Here is a 19,930-nt window from a genome sequence, read left to right as displayed (position 1 = left end):
TGGCAGAGTTGCTGATTCTTAAAAACAACACAGCTTACAGTTAACATGGAACAAATTTGACAAATAATCAAATTTCACACACAAAGTGTCAACACTGGCATCCTATTACAGTATCATGCTCAAATTCAGTGAGCTCTTTAGAATGAAAGCTTGCAAAGGCCGATTGCACCTGATCTGAAAAATTAAGAGGTGTGGCTTCATACTTTTGTCCACATAGTTTCCAAAGCTAACATGGAAATGGTCAAGACACTAACATCAAGGATGTCAGAATGTGCAGCCCAGAAGCCAGTGGATGACATCACGGTGGGTATGGCTGTCTTTTTTATACAGTCTGTGTACAAACCCCAAATTTGCTAACAGATGCCAGCATGCTTCAGAAAGCCAGAAGGAAAACCGCAAATGGGTGTCAATTTATTATTTTTTTTACCGGCCCAAATGCCTAATATGAGACATCTTTCATATTGCACACTGCCATCTCATCCATATTGAAATGAGAAACTAGCTATCATCATTTCTTTTTTTCTGGAAAGCTGAACATTATGAACAGAAATTTGGCCTGCTCATCTGTGGAAACTGTACTGCCAGCACTGGGACACCAAAATGCTTTTATCACCACCAACTTCTGAAACTTCAAACAGTATAAATGGAATCGTTTTCAACTGGTCAAGGAGTGCCTCTCTAGCTGTTTCAATGACTTGCTCTCACTTAGCCACTGCAGTGATATTTTAACACAGAAAAACTAATTCTGATAGGATGGGGGTTTTGTTTTGTTGTTTTTTTAGCTTAGACACATAAAGGCCTGTGTGGGTAAAATAAAGGTTATTTAACTAAATAAATTAGTGATTTCTGTGTAGAAAGAAATATGCCTATGAAACTCCTTGAAAGTCCCTGGCTTTAATAAACACTGATTTCTCATTTGTAATACTCTTAGTGAGAGTCGTGTTAAAGATAGGCCATGGGCTCAGGAGAAATTTTGGTAAAGAGTGAGAGAAAAATCTGGAGAAGGGGATCACTAAGGGAGACGTGACGTGATGACAGTGAAAAAAAGAATCACTGTGCTGAAGTCTATCACAATTAATTAGCCCATTTGTGTCTAACTCTAAATACCCAGTTGAAGTGGACCAGCTGTTTCTACCTGAATCCATCTATTAAGGCACACAAACATACACCCATGTGTGCAAACAAACACCCACAGTGGCAGGATTGTGCAGAATGATGCTGAGCTGTGCTGACAGACAGCTACTGTTTACAGTACAATGCCCATTATACACGACAGTTGACTATGCTGCTTTGACGGTTTCTATAGTGCGTGAGTGTCTATAGGTCTATGTATTTGCGTGTCCACTGCTGTAATTTGATAAGCAGTCAAACCAGCAAATCCTTGTCCATGAATTACACGATGAAGTAAGAATACAGATACATGCATGGCTTCATTTGGTATTGAGAAATTATACAGAACCCACACAAATTTTGAGACATTTGTATAATCAGAGCAAATAAATGAGCTGCAAGCACTTTACTCGATACACCAAACACAAACCCACAAAGTGACACGAGCTTGTTTATAATCACTGGCTGACACATCCTGCAAAGTGACTTGTTCAATTATGTTTCATTGCAAAAATCAATTTTCTGCATCAGTAAATCTTTTTTTTCTTCATTCCAGGTAATTAATAGTTTTATGTTTTATGTCAGGGTTTGTTGAAAGTAGACACCTTAGATCTGAACTGGGAATTCAACTACAGGGAACAAAAATCTTGTATGTGACACAAGAGGAATGAGCAGCTTGTTCCTTTTCTCGAATCCCATCAAGAAATCAATAGTTGCTTCAGCACTCTGACAGTGCTCACTATAAAAAAAATATAAATGTCATTATACCCGATGCTTTTAGGTTATTTAATAACAGAAACACACTTGCTTATTAAAGCTTTAGTACTATTTCCATCATCGCTATTACTTATTGTTTAATATTGGCTAAGATGTGGGAAAACAGAACAGTAACAGGAAACTGTTTTGGACACTCACTAGCCTCTTTATTAGCTACACCTTACTAGTACTAGGTTTTACCCACGGTTTAATGGTGTTTATGCCAAGTTCTGATCGAATGTGCTACAAAGCACAATCCCACGTTGAAAGTTGCATAAATCAACTTTCTTCCTCATTCTAATTCTTGGTTTGAACTCCAGCAGGTTCTCTTTACCATGCCTAAATACACTGAGTTGCTGCTGTGTGATTGGCTGATTAGATATGTGAACTTTCCAAGTAGTTGAATAGATGTACCTAATGAAGTAGCTGGTGAGTGTAGTTTTGGTGGCAATTTGAACTGTAATAACCAATAAAAACAAAAATAGTCTTTAGCCTTTCCAAGTCCACAAGTCTGCTTGGGTCTGTTTGATGTAAATTCAAAGAATAAAGAGTTCAAAGAATAATAGCAATGACTATATGACCATCATGTCTCTAGTCGTCTGTGTCCAAAACAGAGTATAATCTATTCTTTAATCTGTCTTAAAATACTTTCTGGCTATTTGAATACCAATACAGGAAAACAAGTAATTTACAAAAACTTGCATAATTCATTTGCATTGACAGAAAAATTGAAATGTTTTGGTTTTTTACCAAGAGCTGTGGTAAGCATGACTAGGAAAACAAAATGTAACAATGTTTTGGATTCATTAGCATACAGAAAAGTCTAATTGACAGTGATCCCAATATGTGAAAAAGAAAAACACATATGAATGTGTCTACGTCAGCAGCAGTATTTGGCCTGAATGGCCCAGACAGATGGTCAGAGTGGGTCTTAGCACTGGGACTGGCTGTCAGGCGTGAGGCCCCTGAGGCTGAGGGTATGAAAAAGGGAGGCAGTCAAGACTGTTGGAGATTGAGACTCGTGAGTCCTGAGGAAAGGCCCGCAGCCTATCTCGTGGCAGCTCTCAGAGCACAGGAGGTTGGTGTTGACAAAAAACTCTACTGTGTTTGCCAGCAGATTAATTTGTTTGCTTAGAATTGACAGGTATGCAATATATTGTCTGCACATACAGTATACTTGTACTGCGTCACATGGTGGGGAGACAAGGTCATCTTAGGTAACTTGTTTTACCTGGCATGACCTTGTCTCCCCTCCCCTCAGGATCAAACACATAATATGAACATACTCTAGAACAAAGCAAACATTAAGCTAAGCATGTACATTAAACTCTACTCTCCTTTCATGCCCTGTGTTAAATTCAATATGTTAAGAACTATATTTAGCCTATAGTTGCTTTCGCACAACAAAATCAGGTCAGGGCAATGAAGTTTTCTTCTCACATGCAGCTCACAGCAGGGAATAGCTTCAGACAAATTCTCACTACTGGAAATTCTCTATTTGGTTTTGTCTAGGCAGCTGCCTGGTGTTCGAGAAGCAGGACACATGACACTCACTCATCACTGTGAATTCACCAGAAAATCACCTGGGCTATTTTTCCATGGGTGCAACTGAACTTCACATGTGCTTTGCAGTATGCAACTAGTAGGTTAACGACCAGTTAATTTCTGGTCTGACTGTGTCTGACTTCTGACATGCACCTAACCTAACCTATTGGGTTATCTATAGAAAGGACCTGGACTAAAAACACCTTATAATTGTGTCTCAGAACACATACTTCAAACTTACACTTGCTATTTTGAACACATAAGAGCAGTCATACCAACAAGTTAGGCTATAAGAAGTGGCCCAATAAGCTACCCATAATGGTCCAAGTTGTAAGTGCATATAGCTGCACACTTCTTAGTCATCAATTATTATTTATTGCTGGGTCTGCTGCTTTAGAGTGGTTTGCATCACATCTATCTGAACCATTCTTTTCCCTGGCTGCCTTTTAGTACCAGTGTTTAGTACCAGTCCTCTTTTACTTTGCTTACCTATGATGTGCCACAAGGTTCATTTTAGGGGCCCTTATTATTTTGGTTATTTCAGTTATTTCTGCTCTTTCTTCAGCACACTGCGAGCACCTTTAAGGACATCTGTTATCACTGCTATGCAGATGACATTCAGTTATATATCGATTTTAAGTCTCAAGAGCTTTTGCAACAGTGCGCCCCAGACTCTGGAAATCTCCCTGTAAGCTTGAAATCCATGGACTAAACAACTAAAAAGTCATATTTTTAGACTTTTTAACCTTTGTTTTTATCCTCTGGCATTTTGTTGTGAAGCATTTGTGTGATGTTTATCTTTAAAGGTGCTATAGAAATAAAATTTTACTTATTATAATGGATACACTAGAAAAAGGGAAGGTCAAACAAACAACTAGATCATCATGTTTTTGTGTAGAAGATAGATGTGTGGTGAGAGGGTCCAGCAGTTGTAAATATTTGCAAAAATGCAGGAGCTAAGAGAACAGCTTTAGTCACAGTTTTTAACTTTTACACTTGAATTTGTGTGTAATGTAATTAAGTACAGTGTATAGAGTGCTTTACATGAAAGTGTGCTACCATTAGTACGACCACCACTACTAAATATTATTATTTTTGTTGTTTTTGTTGTGGTTATTAGAAACTTTATTTATATAGTGCATTTCAAAAAAATGTTACAAGATGTTGTCAAAGGAGCTTGCAAAGAAAAGCGTCTGGACTTCTTTAAGTTGCTTGAAGACGTTTCACCTCTCATCCGAGAAGCTTCTTCAGTTCTAAGGTCAAATGGTGGAGAGTCCCAGATATAAACCTAGTGGGAGTAACCCCCCACAGAGGGACAAAAGGACCCCCTGATGATCCTCTAATCGCCTGAGCCAAGGTGTGAAACTGGGCGTGGGTCCCAATCAGCCAGAGTTTCGGGTGAGCTCATTGTGAAACCTGGCCCCACCTTATCATGCGAATTCCTGAGGTCAGCTGGCCCAGGATGTGAGTGCTGACTTTAAAGTCGGCAAAGAGGCACAGAAAAGAAGACCAGACACCAGCGAGGGAGGATAAGAAGGACAGACGCAACAACATTGTCATCCCCTATGTAGCCGGTGTATCAGAGAAACTCAGGAGAGTTTTCTCCAAGCATGACATCCCAGTGTATTTCAGACCCAGCAACACGCTCAGACAGAAACTGGTTCACCCGAAAGACAAAACGCCAAAACACAAACTTAACAATGTGGTGTATGCTGTACAGTGCAGCGAGGAATGCTCAGACCTCTACATTGGAGAGACCAAACAGCCACTTCATAAGCGCATGGCACACCTCCACAGGACAAGCCTCAGCAGTCCATCTGCATCTTAAGGATAAAGGACACTCTTTCGAGGATGCCAATGTTCACATTTTGGACAGAGAGGACAGATGGTTTGAAAGAGGAGTGAAAGAAGCCATTTATGTCCACTGTGAGCGACCATCTTTGAACAGAGGGGGTGGTTTACGACACCAACTCTCTGCCATCTATAATCCAGTTTTGAGATCCCTTCCCAGACGCCTTAACGCCCACTCACATCCTGGGCTAGCTGACCTCAGGAATTCGCATGATAAGGTGGGGCCAGGTTTCACAATGAGCTCACCCAAAACTCTGGCTGATTGGAACCCACACCCAGTTTCACACCTTGGCTCAGGCGATTAGAGGATCATCAGGGGGTCCTTTTGTCCCTCTGTGGGGGGTTACTCCCACTAGGTTTATATCTGGGACTCTCCACCATTTGACCTTAGAACGTCTTCAAGCAACTTAAAGAAGTCCAGACGCTTTTCTTTGCAAGCTCCTTTGACTACGATGACCTGGATGACTGAGAACCTTCACAGACATGTTACAAGATGTTTCACAAAAAATAATCATGGTAATACAATTAGTAAAACAAACATTTGAAAAAGGAAGAGCAGTAGCCCATGAACATTAAAATAGAGACTAATTATCACCAAGAATTCAAAAAAGAAAGAACATCACAAATTCTACACTTGGAAACAGTCAAATAGATTTTGCATCTACTACTGTAATAACTGGACACTTGTTTGTAATCACCACAAAACTAATTTCAACCTTTAAAAAATAATAAATAATGAAATAAATCTGTTTTTTCAACTAAATTTCTTTATACTTTTCTTACCCTCCTAAATTTCAGACTTTTACTTCCTTTTCTTGCTCCTCCACTTTCTCAATCACTCCAACTTTACTCCACTATCAACCTTTGCTCTCTCCTTCCTCTGCCCTCCAACTCTTCATGATGTCCCTCCTACCATTTTTGGCTCTCTCTACCTAATTACTCTTCATCTCCTCTCCAGCCTTGGAATTCCATCACACCTTCCTCTTACCCCAATCTGCTTATTCCCTGCATTTCTGCACACGTCCACCTTCTTTACTGCCTCTAAAAAAGTACAAACTATCTAAGTTTACTTTATCTTTCCTCTGCACCCTGAATCTCTGCTAAACTAAAATTCAATCATCTTTCCTTCTTACTTCTTCTCTGCATCTTTTACCTTCTGTCGTACCCTCTTCATAACCTCAAGTTGTTCTGTGTTCTCCATTTAAATTTTCTTTTGGCTAATTGCTCCAGTGTGGAAGCCAATAGATCATTTTGCCTCATGCTCACATTGCTGCATGACAGCTGCTGGTGAAACCCCACAGGTACACAGAGGATAGAGGGAGGAGAAAAGGCAGTGACAAAGAAAGATAGAGCAGGAAGGCAGAAGAGGAAAGAGGTCAGGAAAAGAACAAAAAGTGCAAGAAGAAGCAAGACACATGTGGTTACAGCGACTACTTATGTAATTAAAGTTAAGTGAAGGTGGTGAGCAAAAGATTTGCAAATGATTTGTGATCAATTAAACTTTCTAGTGTAAATAGTAAAACCAAAATACTAAAAAGACTGTTTTCAACTGGTTTGCTATTTACTCACATACAGAATTTAGACAAACACACAAAATAACCAGTGGTATAAATTTTACGGAAAAGTGCTCTTCGTAATTATGCAAATAACGACTGTTTTCCTCACCTTAATAAACAGGTTTTAGTGAACATAGGAGTGTGGCTCTTGGAATAGAAATTCTGGTTGGTCACTGGATTGGTTGAACTCTGGTCCATATTAAATATCTCAGCAATCATGTTTGCATTTTCATTCAATATGCATAGCCTCACAGAGGCACTAGCATGTCTCATGTACACGGAGTTGTTTTATGGGCTTAAACATAAACAAACTTAAACAAAGAGAACATAAACCAGCAGCGGATAAGGAAACTTAAATTCTTAACACTGTGGGGCTTTAAAACATGGCTTTACACTATAGGAGCTCCATGTCAAATGATCATGTTGGTCGATTTTGTCAAGATTTGTGGTGGAGATGAGACCCAAATCCAGAACACAAAGGCAGACAAAGTAAAACAAAGCAGAGAAAGGAAAGTCCAAAATAAATAGCAGACAATCTGACAGGGAAATGAAGAACCAGAGGGCTATATTTACTTGGAAGACTAAATGAAGACATCAACAGTAGGTGAAAATAGTTAGCACAAAGGAAAAGTAGAAGGAGACACCACAGACACCACAAATTATTCTACAAAGTAAAACAGGGAAATATTAAAAGACAGACGACATTTGGACACTAAACAGTCGGGGTGAAGGACACAAACACATAAATGAGATCGAAGGAACGCAACATGGAAACGCTGGGGAAGCAGAAAAATAAAATCAAAACAGCAACCGAAGTTCAATATGTCACAAAACAACACAAGAACAAAAATGAGTCTGAATTTTAAAATATCACAAAACCAAAGTTCAGCAGGACTTTAATAATAATGGTCACAGGAATCCAAAAGTTAAACAACAGATGACCTCGGGACTGTGAAAGCATTGGTATAAGCAAAGAGAAAACAGGTTGGGTTTACTACAGTTGATCAATGTATTTTTTGATGGGTCAGATGAGGCAAAGCTGAAAGTGAAGTCTTTCACCACCAATTCTTAAACCAGCCCCTGGCATTATACAGCCCACAGATCTGTTTCAGTCCTTTGGTTGTACCTGACCAAAGGTGTGTAGACAATGGGAAATTAGCTTTCAAAGGTGAAAAGTATAAGAAGCTTTTGACCACGCTTTGCTCAACCAGGGATGGAGCAGCTTTGTGACATTAAGCCACTCTCTGATGGGGATCAAAGACTGTTTGGTGGAATGCACGCCTCTGTTGGTGAAACCTAACAAGACAGATTGGGAACACTGAGGGAAATCTGGAGCTTCATTTGAAAAATAAACTGATCCAGTTTGACTTTTTACACTTGGCTCTGGATGAGAGCTGTGATATCTGTAATGCACATCTTTGTTTGTGGACTAACTAAAACTTTTGAGATTACGGCGGAACTGGCAGCAATGCCCTCAGTGAAAAGGTCTATGACAGGGAGTGATTTCTTTGTGGAGGTGACTGCATGCTTGGATAGACTGTGGCTAGCTGGAAAAATGTGAATGCTGATAAAATAGTGAAAAAATGTTGACTGTTCCAGTGTTTCATTGCCTAATTGCAGTATTAGCCCTTACCATCAGTTCAGTTTGTTGGTGCAATCCTCCACAACAGTCCCAGTTTCTCGTGTAGCCCCTTGGGAAAATGAATTGCGCACCCCTGCCTTAAACAGATGGTATATTTGAGAAGAGGTGAGTGTGTGTTTTTGCTACCTTGTCCGCACACTGTTTTGTCCCAGTTTTGGGGATTTTAAACATACACACACACCGGGAGCAGCTCGTTGTCAGCCTTGTGCCATCACTGCAAGCAACCCCAGAGCTATTTAAGTCACGACAACAATTCCTATGATGGGGAACAGAGCATGAGGAAGCAGTGGAGAGTCAGCGAGAGGGAAGAGAGAGGGAAGAGAGAAAGTAGGGAAGTAGAATCGGACAGCACTGCACAGCAGGGAGAAGAAAAGATGGATGGCAAATATGATGAGAGAATGAGAGAGAAGGGGGATGTGGACAGATAAGGGGACTAGAAGGGGAGGTTGAGAAATACACTGTGGCAGACAGATGAGGGTGTTAGAGGGGCACAAGGTGAGGGGGTGATTTGGAAAGTTGAAAGTAAGTGAGATGGAGCTGTGAGAGGCAGAATGATGAAAGATGGAGATGGAGTGTGGTAAAAATTGGTCAGGAAGTGGGGAGATGGATGGAAAAGACCTCACCACATTTTTGACGAAATTCATGTGGGCCTCTGAAAATGCTGCTAGAGCAGCAGTTACATAACCAAAAAGAAAGTCACTCTACAGTTGCCACAGTAACCACTGACACACACCATGGCAACCAAGGTTACACATGTACAGTTTGTCTTAAAAGTCGAGTCAGTCATTGTATGGGATAATGAGATTAAGTTTCTGTGCTGTATCAACAAACTGTGTCTCGGTTATTAGTGGGAGCATTCTGTACACATTCATACAGTATATGCATGCACATACTCTCGCACCCATTCTAACAGTGGTAATCCTCTCACACCCTGTAACTGAAGGAGGAAAATCATTACACAAATCCACAGCCTTAATCACCTCTGTGCCCCTTTATCATACAATCCCCAGAGCTCTCACCAAATGAAACATTACACTGTGCATTACATTCCTGTAATTTGCAGGTCGCACACCTGCTGTTCCTTCCATGTCTGTCTCAGCCAGTGTCTTTTTCACGCTCCATTGTCTATTTCCCCCTCTTCTTCCAAATGCATAAAAAACCCAAAACAAAGAAAAACTTTCCTCCCCGTCTCACAAAATCTCACGCAGTTAATTGAGTCTAAAAATGGCCGACTTGGCCCAGGTTTCCTCTAGTGAAACCCAGTTTGTCGATCGTTCTGGACAGTCCATTAGGGATGGTGATTAGGAGAGGAATCTCGCTAATTAGGAGGTTTAACAAGGCAGAACGTCCACGGTGATGGGGAGGCTCTCAGAAGTCCCAGAAGTTTGGTGGAACAGACGAGAGGCTCACGCTCCTTTAAGCTCACGGTAATAATCAAGTCCAGTGACCTTACAGCGAGGACAGCATTTCCCAGCTAAGTCTGTACTGATGAGGGTGGCTGTGTCTTTTTAACTGAATACTTTATCAAAGCCTTATTAAAGCCAGTGGATAGTGCTGGGTTGCTATTAATGTGACACTGAGATTTAGATTTTTCACAGTTGGTTTACAGTGAGTATGGAGATAGATGCACTCTATCTCATTGCTTTTAGCATGCAGCTGGCTGTGTTGTAGGAAACAGCTTGTTTGGGATAATACAGGTTAACCAGGTTGTCTAGCAGCTGATACAAAACCTGCATCTCTTTTAAAATCTTGTCAATCTGCCTTTCAAAATCAGCCACTCGTGCACCTCTGAACTGCTTCTAGCACAGCGGCTCTCTTCTGTAATTTCAACACAGACATGCAAAGTCATCAAAATACTTCTGTTTTAAACTTGCATAACTTTTGTTTGGAGGATTGTTGCTTGTGATGAGCTGGGTCTCTGGTCACGACCGTGCTAGGGATTTGTTAAGTATGGTTTTTTATCATTTACTGGATAAGTCACCAAAAATTCAAACCATCAATGCAGATTTCTATGGCAACATGCTCAGGCACCTGATGAAGAATGTTCCGCAGAAATGACCTGAACTATGGCATGGGACACGGTGTCACACCAACACAATTATCAGTCATCACACACTCTAGTCCCTGTGAATTTGTCCACTTCCTTTAAATAAAAATTAAGTGGAAGGATTTGTGTTTTGACGCACTGCAAAGGCACAGCTGGAAGGGGACAGAAGAGGCTTTACTGGGAGTAATCCAAAATTAGGTCCCGTGCTAGAAACCATATTATCACAATAGTTCACTCACGATGCAATATTGTCGCAACTTTTAATATTTTGCAATATGCTGACTGTTGCAATAACATATATTGCAATCCATCACATTTTTTAAAAAAGCTAATTATGTCCTCAAAGTCAAACTTTATCAGTATCTCTTTTATCCAATAACAAAAGGTTTTCCCACTTTTCTGTGACGTTAGATCAGACGTTAGAGCCGAGTCCCCTCAAGTTGTGCTCATTGACAAAGACTCACTCAGACTGATGGCAACATGTTGGTATGTCTACATTCATAAATCAGATGACAATCTCTCTGAGAGTGATTGCAGTCAGACAGTGACTGTTTGCAGAGGGGTGCAAGTGCTTTACCTTCATAAGTAGTTGCAGCACTCTGGGCAAACACTTAGCCAGCACAAGTTGCAATTCCTATTTTTACTTATGTGACTGAGCCATCAGTTTGCTTTGTGTGTGTGTGTGTGTGCGTGCGTGCGTGCGTGCGTGCGTGCGTGCGTGCGTGCGTGCGTGTGTGTGTGTGTGTGTGTGTGTGTGTGTGTGTCGGCTGTTGGATGGATTTTATAAGTTCGCTCAACTAACGTTATCTCAGGATGGCGTTAATTTATTTGGTTTACCTGTATTGATACAATATTGCTACGCAAAATATCGAGATACTGTGCTGTAACGATGTTTCCCCACCTCCCCAAAACACTAGACATACCCAGGAAGTTTAGAAACTCCACCCTGGTCTGAATGGCCTTATTCCACCTTCAGATCAGAGAGAGGATATTTTAGAATATAACTAATGGATCCTGCGTTTAAGTGTGCACACCAAACCCTGTGTGGGTAAACACAATAATCTTTACTTTAGCTGTTTTCTGCTAGAATTAAGCTAAGAAAGTGAATAACAGACCTAGTTACAGACGCATCGCATGGTCACAAACAAGACTTTAAATGAAAGCTTTGTTTCTGGTGGATGTGTGAACAGGCAGCTGTCTCTTTAACATGATGGATTTTTTAGAGCTCCCGAGCGTGCAGCACAGCACCATTACTTTTTGTTTTGTTTGCCCTGAAATGTAAGAGTCTCAATATTAAGTGGGCTTTGGAGAAAATTGGAACAGTAGTGGCAATCCACTGCCAAATAAGTGAGGGCCCCTCTGCACCCTGCAGCACAACAGTCAATGATGATTGATTACTCCCTCACAGTCTCATAACTGCGCTCATTATTTCTTTCACAGCCGTTCTCTGACCGAGGACAATATCGGAGCTGGCTTTTCCACAAGTTTGCATCTATTAATAAGCATCTGTTAAGAGAAGTTAAAGTCTCGCTCTTGTTTCTGTTACTATATGACATATACAATCTTGGTTAATGCCAGCACACAGTCCAGGCTTTCCTCGCTTTAATAAACCTTCCTCAAACGTACTGTATGTGCGTCAGTGTGCGGTCTGTGGTCTTTTATACTCGGTAATTAGCTTCCTCTGTCTTCTTGCAGGTCACGGGGTTGCTGTTGAGACAAAGCCGTAGAGACACCAACAGTATAAACTCAGCTCACTGGAGGCAGCTTCCTTTATTGTGTAAGAAACTCCAGTAGGCTCTTTTAACATTCACCTTGCAGCGAGTAGTAATCACAATATGGATCCCTCAGCCACTTCTTAAGCACGTAATTAGGTGTGCTGCGTTAAGGAACGTTAATCAGCAGGGAGGAAACTTCTGTTTTACTTCCCTCACGTTCAAAGGCAGTTGAGCAGGAACTACACCATGGGCAGTTCGGTGACACAAAGCAGCCAAATGCAGAAAATGTAGCATACTCTCCTGCTTCTTCTTGATCTCCGGTCTCCCTTTGTTTCCTTTTAAACACATGCTCTCTCTCCTTCTCTCTCCTTCTCTCTCGTTTTCATTCACATGCACGCTTAAACATTACGACTGGCGTTGTGTTCCAACTCAACACACAGCTGTTTCAAGTCTTGGCACCAGCGCTCGTGACAGTAATTACGTGCCTAGTGGAGGTGGAACTAGTCTGTGCTGAGAGCTAGGAAATAGCAATCTGGAAGAACAGTGCTGCACGGGAAGAAGGCGACACTCTGTGAGGCAACCAGACCTTCTGCTTAACTTGGAAGCAGGACACCCCAATATGGTCTCCTTACGAAAGGAGGGCCAGCATTAGATTGCAGAGCCAAGGCAGCAAGTATTGTGTTTTTGATGATGAGGCCGCCTTACAATTAGCATTGATATATTAAGTGACTGCTGTTTAGATAAATGTAGTTAAGATAACTAAAATAATAAAAATTAATCTTATGCCAAATCATATCGATCATATCGAGGGATATCTTTCCATTATCTGGATACATTTAGTCTAACTGGTGATCAACTTGCTAACGTAACCCAGGGTTTCCCCAGCATGTTCATCTGAAAGGAGTGGCAACATCTGGCCAATCACAAACACGGAGAAGTGTACTGGCAGCACATAGGCTGATTTTTAAAAATAAAAATAAAACCGTTATAAAAATATAAACATGTTAAAAAAAACAGTGCAGACTGAAAGCAACACATGCAGACAAAGCTGCGAGTGTGTGTGAGTGTGAGAGAGAAAGCACTGTATAGTAGTTCAGTATTAAAAGTGTATGAATGTGTGAGCGCTGTGAATGATTTGGTCAGCAAGACTGCAGAAGAGCTACTAATAAAGTTTAGCCTATCTGAAGCCAGAAAAGAAAGCCAAGAAGTAAGTTAACAGACTTGTTAGTATCATTTATTATTGTTAGGATCATTTATTAATGCTCATAAAAACTAAAACTTTGGAAGATTGTAGCCAACAAGAAAAAAAAACATGGAATAAAGTTGTGTCTAAGAATGTGTTTTAATTACTGATGCTCATCTAAGAAACACAAAGACTTTAGATGCTATTAAAAAATCTAGACCATCCTGCTGTCCGTGCACAGAGTTTCAAGCGATCTTCCAGGAATGGATGACGCTATTTACAAAGAACTGGTAAATGGACTGGTTCTTATATAGCACCTTTCTACTCTATCTGAGCACTCAAAGGGCTTTATACACCATGCCTCCTTCACCCATTAACACAAGCAGCTTTTATAATGCTGAAGTGGATTGTATCTTACATTCACACTCTGATGGAAACATCAGAGAGAAACTTGGGGTTAGTATCTTGCTGAAGGATATTTGGCATGCGGGCTGGAGCAGTCAGTTGTCAAACCGCCAACCTACTAATCAGTACATGACCTGACCTGTACCATACCTCCCAAGCTACAGGATCACTAGACAGTGACTTCATACCTGTTGATCTCTAACCTAGAGCATAACCTGCTGCAGAGAAGGTAATAATGTGAGTTACCATAGTAAGAAGTGAACCAATTTCAACCAAATGTAATAAAATGCTTTAAATACTTTCAGTAAACACATTATGCTCATTTCTACCTGCACATTTTTATTCCTGGAACACACAAGAGTAGCTTTGCATGATTCATGGTTCATAATAATCCTTATTTATCTTATACTCTGTCTTTGTTTTCCCTGCCTTTACAATTTAAGCCAAACTTTTTCTGACTGGCTGCCTCTTGCAAACAGAAGAGTTCAACGGCAGGTGGGTGGGGCTTCTTCACAGCCAAAGCTTTGCCCCTGTGATAGTATTTTATGTCACTCCTCTCAGTGACATCATACAGGCTAAGAGAGGAAAACATTGTCTGGAATGAAGCATTTAGAGTAATCTGAATTTAACATTTCATATCCCCGTTTGAACAGCTCATCTGAACAGGCATTACCTGTTTTCTCAAAGCTGTTAAAAAGCTCTCAAAGCTCTCAAAGCTCTGCAGCTGGATCCTTAGCTTCCTGTCTGACAGACGCCAGGTGGTCAGACTGGGCAGCATCACCTCATCCCCCATCACACTGAACACTGGTGCTCCACAGGGGTGTGTACTGAGCCCTCTCCTGTACTCACTCTACACCTACGACTGCACAGCCACTAACAGCTCCAACATCATTGTGAAGTTTGCGGACGACACTACAGTGGTGGGTCTTATCACCAACGGTGATGAGACGGCTTACAGGGAGGAGGTCAGCGCCCTGACCCACTGGTGTCAAGACAACCATCTCACCCTCAACGTCGCAAAGACAAAGGAGTTGATAGTGGACTTCCGGAGGTGCAGAGAAGTACACACCCCCATCACCATCAACGGCGCTGCTGTGGAGAGAGTGAGCAGCTTCAGGTTCCTTGGTGTACATCTGGCTGAGGATCTTACGTGGTCAGTACACACAAACAAAACAGTGAAGAAGGCCCAGCAGCGCCTCTTCTTTCTCAGGAGACTGAAAAGATTCGGTATGAGCCCCCGCATCCTCAGGACCTTCTATCACTGTGCCATTGAGAGCATCCTCACTGGATGCATCACCACCTGGTATGGCAACAGCACCGCCTACAACTGCAAAGCTCTCCAGCGAGTAGTGCGGTGCTCTGAACGGATAATTGGAGGTGAGCTTCCCTCCCTCCAAGACATCGACAGGAAGCGCTGCCTGAGGAAAGCGGGGAGGATCATCAAGGACTCCAGTCACCCCAGCCATAAACTGTTCAGACTACTTCCATCAGGAAGGAGGTTCTGCAGCATCCGGTCCCGTACCAGCAGACTGAGAGACAGCTTTTTCCATCAGGCCATCAGACTGCTGAACACGTCATAGACACCTCAGCTTCACTACTGGAACTTCAACATTATGCACTCCACACTGTATATAAATGCCACTTGTTTTGCACATATTCAACTGTATATTTTATATATTTTATTATTATTATTATTATTATTATCATTATTTTTATTTATTTATTTTTTTTTTACTATTTAATTTGTAAAAATGTGTATACACACACACACACACACACACACACACACACACACACACACACACACACACACACACACACACGTAGGAAAATATTTAGTATACACATCCAGAAATGCATACACTATTATATATTGTACATATATTTATTAGTTTCAGGTTGGCCATTCTTGTATTTTGCTCGTTTGTGTTGTTGTGTTTGCACATCTCTGTTGCTTGTGGGGCTCGCACACAAGAATTTCACTCGCATGTGCTGTGCCAGTGTGCCTGCACATGTGATGTGACAATAAAAGTGATTTGATTTGATTTGATTTGATTTGTTAATAGAATTAATTCTGAGTGTTTTCAGTTCTCTATAGACTCTGGTTGTGAAAGGGCAAATTCAGTTAATTCAGATAACAGTTGGTTGGAATATAGAAGTTAATGTTACTGTCCAGGAAAAAAGTTAAATTGATTTAAATGACCACCACTAAATGTAAAAATATTTCTCCAAGAACAAATCAGATCAACTTAAAGAGTTTTCCACTATTGCTTTCAGCCATTTATCACCGTTTAAAGGTCTGACCTGCTCTTGGATTTGGTTGATGTGATAGGAGATCGCATAGCAGCGAAACTACCTCTTCCCTTATATTTGCTCTTGGCCAGGCCATCATAGCTAATTTGTCCCGTCAGGCTCTGCTACCTCCAGTCTGCCCCGTCTTGCAGTTGAAATCCAACATTAATTTCCTTTACTTCACCAACTCAAGGACAGCAGTTCATTCTCGGGAGCTTGACAAACTGCTTGTGCTACAGGTACAGTACAACCCCAATTCCCCTAGTTAGGACAGCCCTCCTGCCAAGGCAGCTTAATAGTTATTGTCATCGTGTGCCTTTACTGGTCGTCAACCAGCAGATATTTGGACAGAAATAATGATAAATGTTTCTGGTTATTATTGCTATTCTCCAAGTGAACAAGCTACAGGAAAGGTAGAACATCCCAGGGAGCACACATACCAATGAGCTAATATATTAAACTGGAGCTTGAATCAGCCCTAAATGTAGGAAGCACTATGATGTAATAAAATGTGGCAAGTACTGGCACAGAGAGAACAGACAGAAGTGAGTTTTTGACAGGTTGTCATGACAATTTCTAGTAAATTTAAATTTGAATCACCAATCACACAAAAAGCTACTGTTCGTGTGTGTGTTTTTAAAGAAAATGGTCAATATACAGCATTGCCTTTGTTCATTCCTGTTTACTTTACGATATAACGATTTGTATTAAAGAGCAAAGACGGTAAAATTCAGCCACAAAGTCCATAATAATCCACGCCTAAGGACATGAGTAGTTGCCCAAAACAAACAGCAACAGAGCTGAAACAAAGCTGAATGGAAAATGAGAGCAGAGCAGTGCATTGATTCTATTTGAGCAGCTGATGATTCCTGGAAAAAAATAAAATAAAAAAGAATTCTCAAAGAGAAACACGAGATAGTTATGAAATACGGTGCTTGGTGTTTAGGAATCCTCGTGGTTATTATTGAGAGAGAGTTCAGAGTAAAGTTGAAGAAACGTCTGTGTGGGCTTCGCCTGGGGAAGGACTTGCTGTAATGTCGCCGTCGACCAATTAAGTTTGATAAATGTGACCGCTGCTTTCAGACCGGCGGGAGGAACGACTGCAGTCGGCGTCTGCAGGACTTAGCCAGATAATAAAGGTTAACTTCACTGTAAAGATAAAAGAGTGGAAAGCCACAGAAAGTTGGGCTGTGTGTTTTTTTCTTTCAAAAACACAAATATTAACACTGGTTGCAAGTTGTGTGCATGCTGCCCAAATGCCTGGCGAGAAGCTGTAGGGGAGACCGGGGATAGTTGTAACATTTTTGACATTTCTGTCTGTAAATTGGAGCTCGTTTAAGGTAGTGGATTCAAAATGTAATGCAAAGTATTTACATGTCTCTGCTATTAAATAGTGCAGCTATTTTCTCTGCAGCACAATTACCCATTGCATGGTATGGTCTCAAACACAAAGAGTGAAATGTTACAATTAACCCCATAGTCTGGGGTAGTTGTAACATATCCTGGGGTGAAATGTAACACAATGAAATAAGGGTACTAACGAAACATTAACATGTAATCTTTGTTTATTCAACACATGAATGCACTTAGAGCCATTTATGTAGCTGTGTGTGTGTGTGTGACAGAATGCAGAAATCTAGCTTTTGAACATATTCCAACCCCCCAAAAAAGACAAATTATGAAATTTTCTGCAACTGAATATTTCATTAATTTTGATTGGTCTTCCTTGAGTTTGGCCTCATTGGCTCAGTGGGCATTATAACCTACAACTCTTGCACCAATTTTGAACATAACAATGAAGCTGAAAAAATGTAGTTGTTCACCAGCATCGCAATTCCATTACTTTTTATCATGGCTTACCTTGGTGTGGTTTGCAAAGTGCTTCAGAAAGATGAGGAAATCTGTTTCTTGCACCCATCCTGATATATTTCCACTACCAGTACTTCCTACTGGTCCATCTCTGACACAGTGTGAGAATGTGTATGTGTGGGAACACAAACAGTGGAGGAATTGTGTTGCCAATGGCATTAACCGCATATACAAAAGTGACCAGTGAACCTCTCTCTGCTGATGTCGTTGCCCCAACTTGTTTAATATAAGTTAAAGTAATAGTGTGGTAAGTTGTAACATCTGCATTATTGTTACAACTAACCCAGACTGTTGCTGTTACAACTGACCCAGACTCCTATAGCCATGAACTAGCTAACATTACAGCCAACGGCTAAAACATTAGCACTAAAGACTTACACAGAATATATCCCCATAGACATACAAATAACATAATTTAAATTTGATGAGTTTAACTGCAAAGCAGATAATGCTATTAAACATTGAAATAAAGTAGAAAAACTTACTTTTTGGCATACAAATTACTTTTTTTCATGTTAAATTGTCTGTGTTTGACAAAATGTTCTGATTTTTCACATGTGATAGCAGAACTGAATTGGGCATGCACAGGATGAGTCACATCATTTGAAACGTAGCCCTGATTGGAGAAATTGGAAGTGTTACAACTAACCCACGTTACAACTATCCCCGGTCTCCCCTACTGTAAACTGGGAGTGGACCTTTGTCGCTGTCTGTGGTGCTGAAAGCCTCAGCGCTGTCTGCTTTTGATACTGGAAACAATTTTGGATTACCTTGAACTTTAGTGAAGTCTCTCTTTGGACAAGGAAAAAAGAAATAGAAAGAAATGTGAAATACCTGGTGATCTAATGTCGCTATCTGTATCGAGGACAGCAAGCATGCAATCATACTGAAAGGCGCTGACAACTCCCTATTCTCTCTATTACAGGTGTTGGGCGTTTTGGATCAGCCTGCAAGCTTATTCTCTGGAGAATCCCAGCCGGCCAAAAATAAAGAAGAGGGGGGAAAGGAACTTAAATCGCAAACTATTACACATCCTTAAATGAGTCAATGATTTAAAATATATGGAGATTAAAAAGCAAACTTACGAGTGCCATCAAACCGAGTGGCTATAGTGTCCAGAAACGTGTTCTGCGGCGCTAGTAATCCCTTCATCACAGGCATTTTCCCTGCTTAATGTCGAATTCCCCATCAAAGTTACTGAAGAGATGGTGCAAGTCGTCCAAACGCTTGAGGTGCTCCCATCGAAGGTGCTGATGGCTATATGACCGAGCAGCTATCCAGTCAACTCAGCACAACGCAAAAGCTCCTAGTTGGTGGGGAGCGCACGTGATGCGCTCACCCGTGCGTCTGTTGCGTGTGTTAAGGACAGGAGAAGAGGGAGACCACAGGTGCTGCTCAGGTAACAGCGAGGGACAGGGTGACACTCCCTGTCAGCGATTCCATTATTATGTCGGTTGGAGCCAACGATCATCTATCCACAGCGTGCAGCGGTGAGAGACGAGCATTCTTAACAGCTGTGATTAAAGCCGCAAATCTGACAGTTTCTCGGCGTGGAGACACGGTGACATCACAACAGAGAAAAACAGCTGACTCCTGAACTTTTATTGAAATTTTGATTTACAGCTTTTTAATTAGTTTCCTCCCACTTAGCGCGTCACTCAAGTGAGTCGTGAATTTCTCTTATGCCGTTGCTCATGTGCTCTGCTTAAGGACGCCGCGGTGTTAAAATAAAGCCAATAAACTACATCAGTTGTGCAGACTGCAAATAAGTCACTTAAGTAGGTGCACGACTCATTCACGTCGTTGTGTTGGAAGCGTATCCGCACTGTTTTTAGCGACATCTGGTGGTAGGATCAAGGTACGGCCTGCATGGAAGGCACGGAAAGATGGGCTGAAGTCTGCCATGAGCTGCACAACAGCGCTGCGCAGCTCGGATCCGCTGTGCTACATCGCCATCCT

The 19,930-nt window shown here is 41.2% G+C and overlaps 1 protein-coding gene across 1 annotated transcript in view; it reads right to left on the bottom strand.

Moving 5' to 3' along the window:
• Positions 1-19,192, bottom strand: part of kcnh8 (potassium voltage-gated channel, subfamily H (eag-related), member 8) — a 57,722-nt gene extending 38,530 nt beyond the window's left edge. The window contains exon 1 of the mRNA XM_080863151.1: positions 19,057-19,192. Within this exon, the coding sequence (XP_080719277.1) occupies positions 19,057-19,132 (76 nt within the window). The 5' untranslated portion in view covers positions 19,133-19,192. The remainder of the gene's footprint in view (positions 1-19,056) is intronic.
• Between the last annotated feature and the right edge of the window lie 738 nt (positions 19,193-19,930).

The sequence above is a fragment of the Rhamphochromis sp. 'chilingali' genome (assembly GCF_963969265.1).
Source record: "Rhamphochromis sp. 'chilingali' genome assembly, chromosome: 17".
NCBI classification, from domain to species: Eukaryota; Metazoa; Chordata; class Actinopteri; order Cichliformes; family Cichlidae; genus Rhamphochromis; species Rhamphochromis sp. 'chilingali'.
Note: the sequence above shows the minus strand (reverse complement) of the source record. Positions and strands in the feature narration are given on the sequence as shown.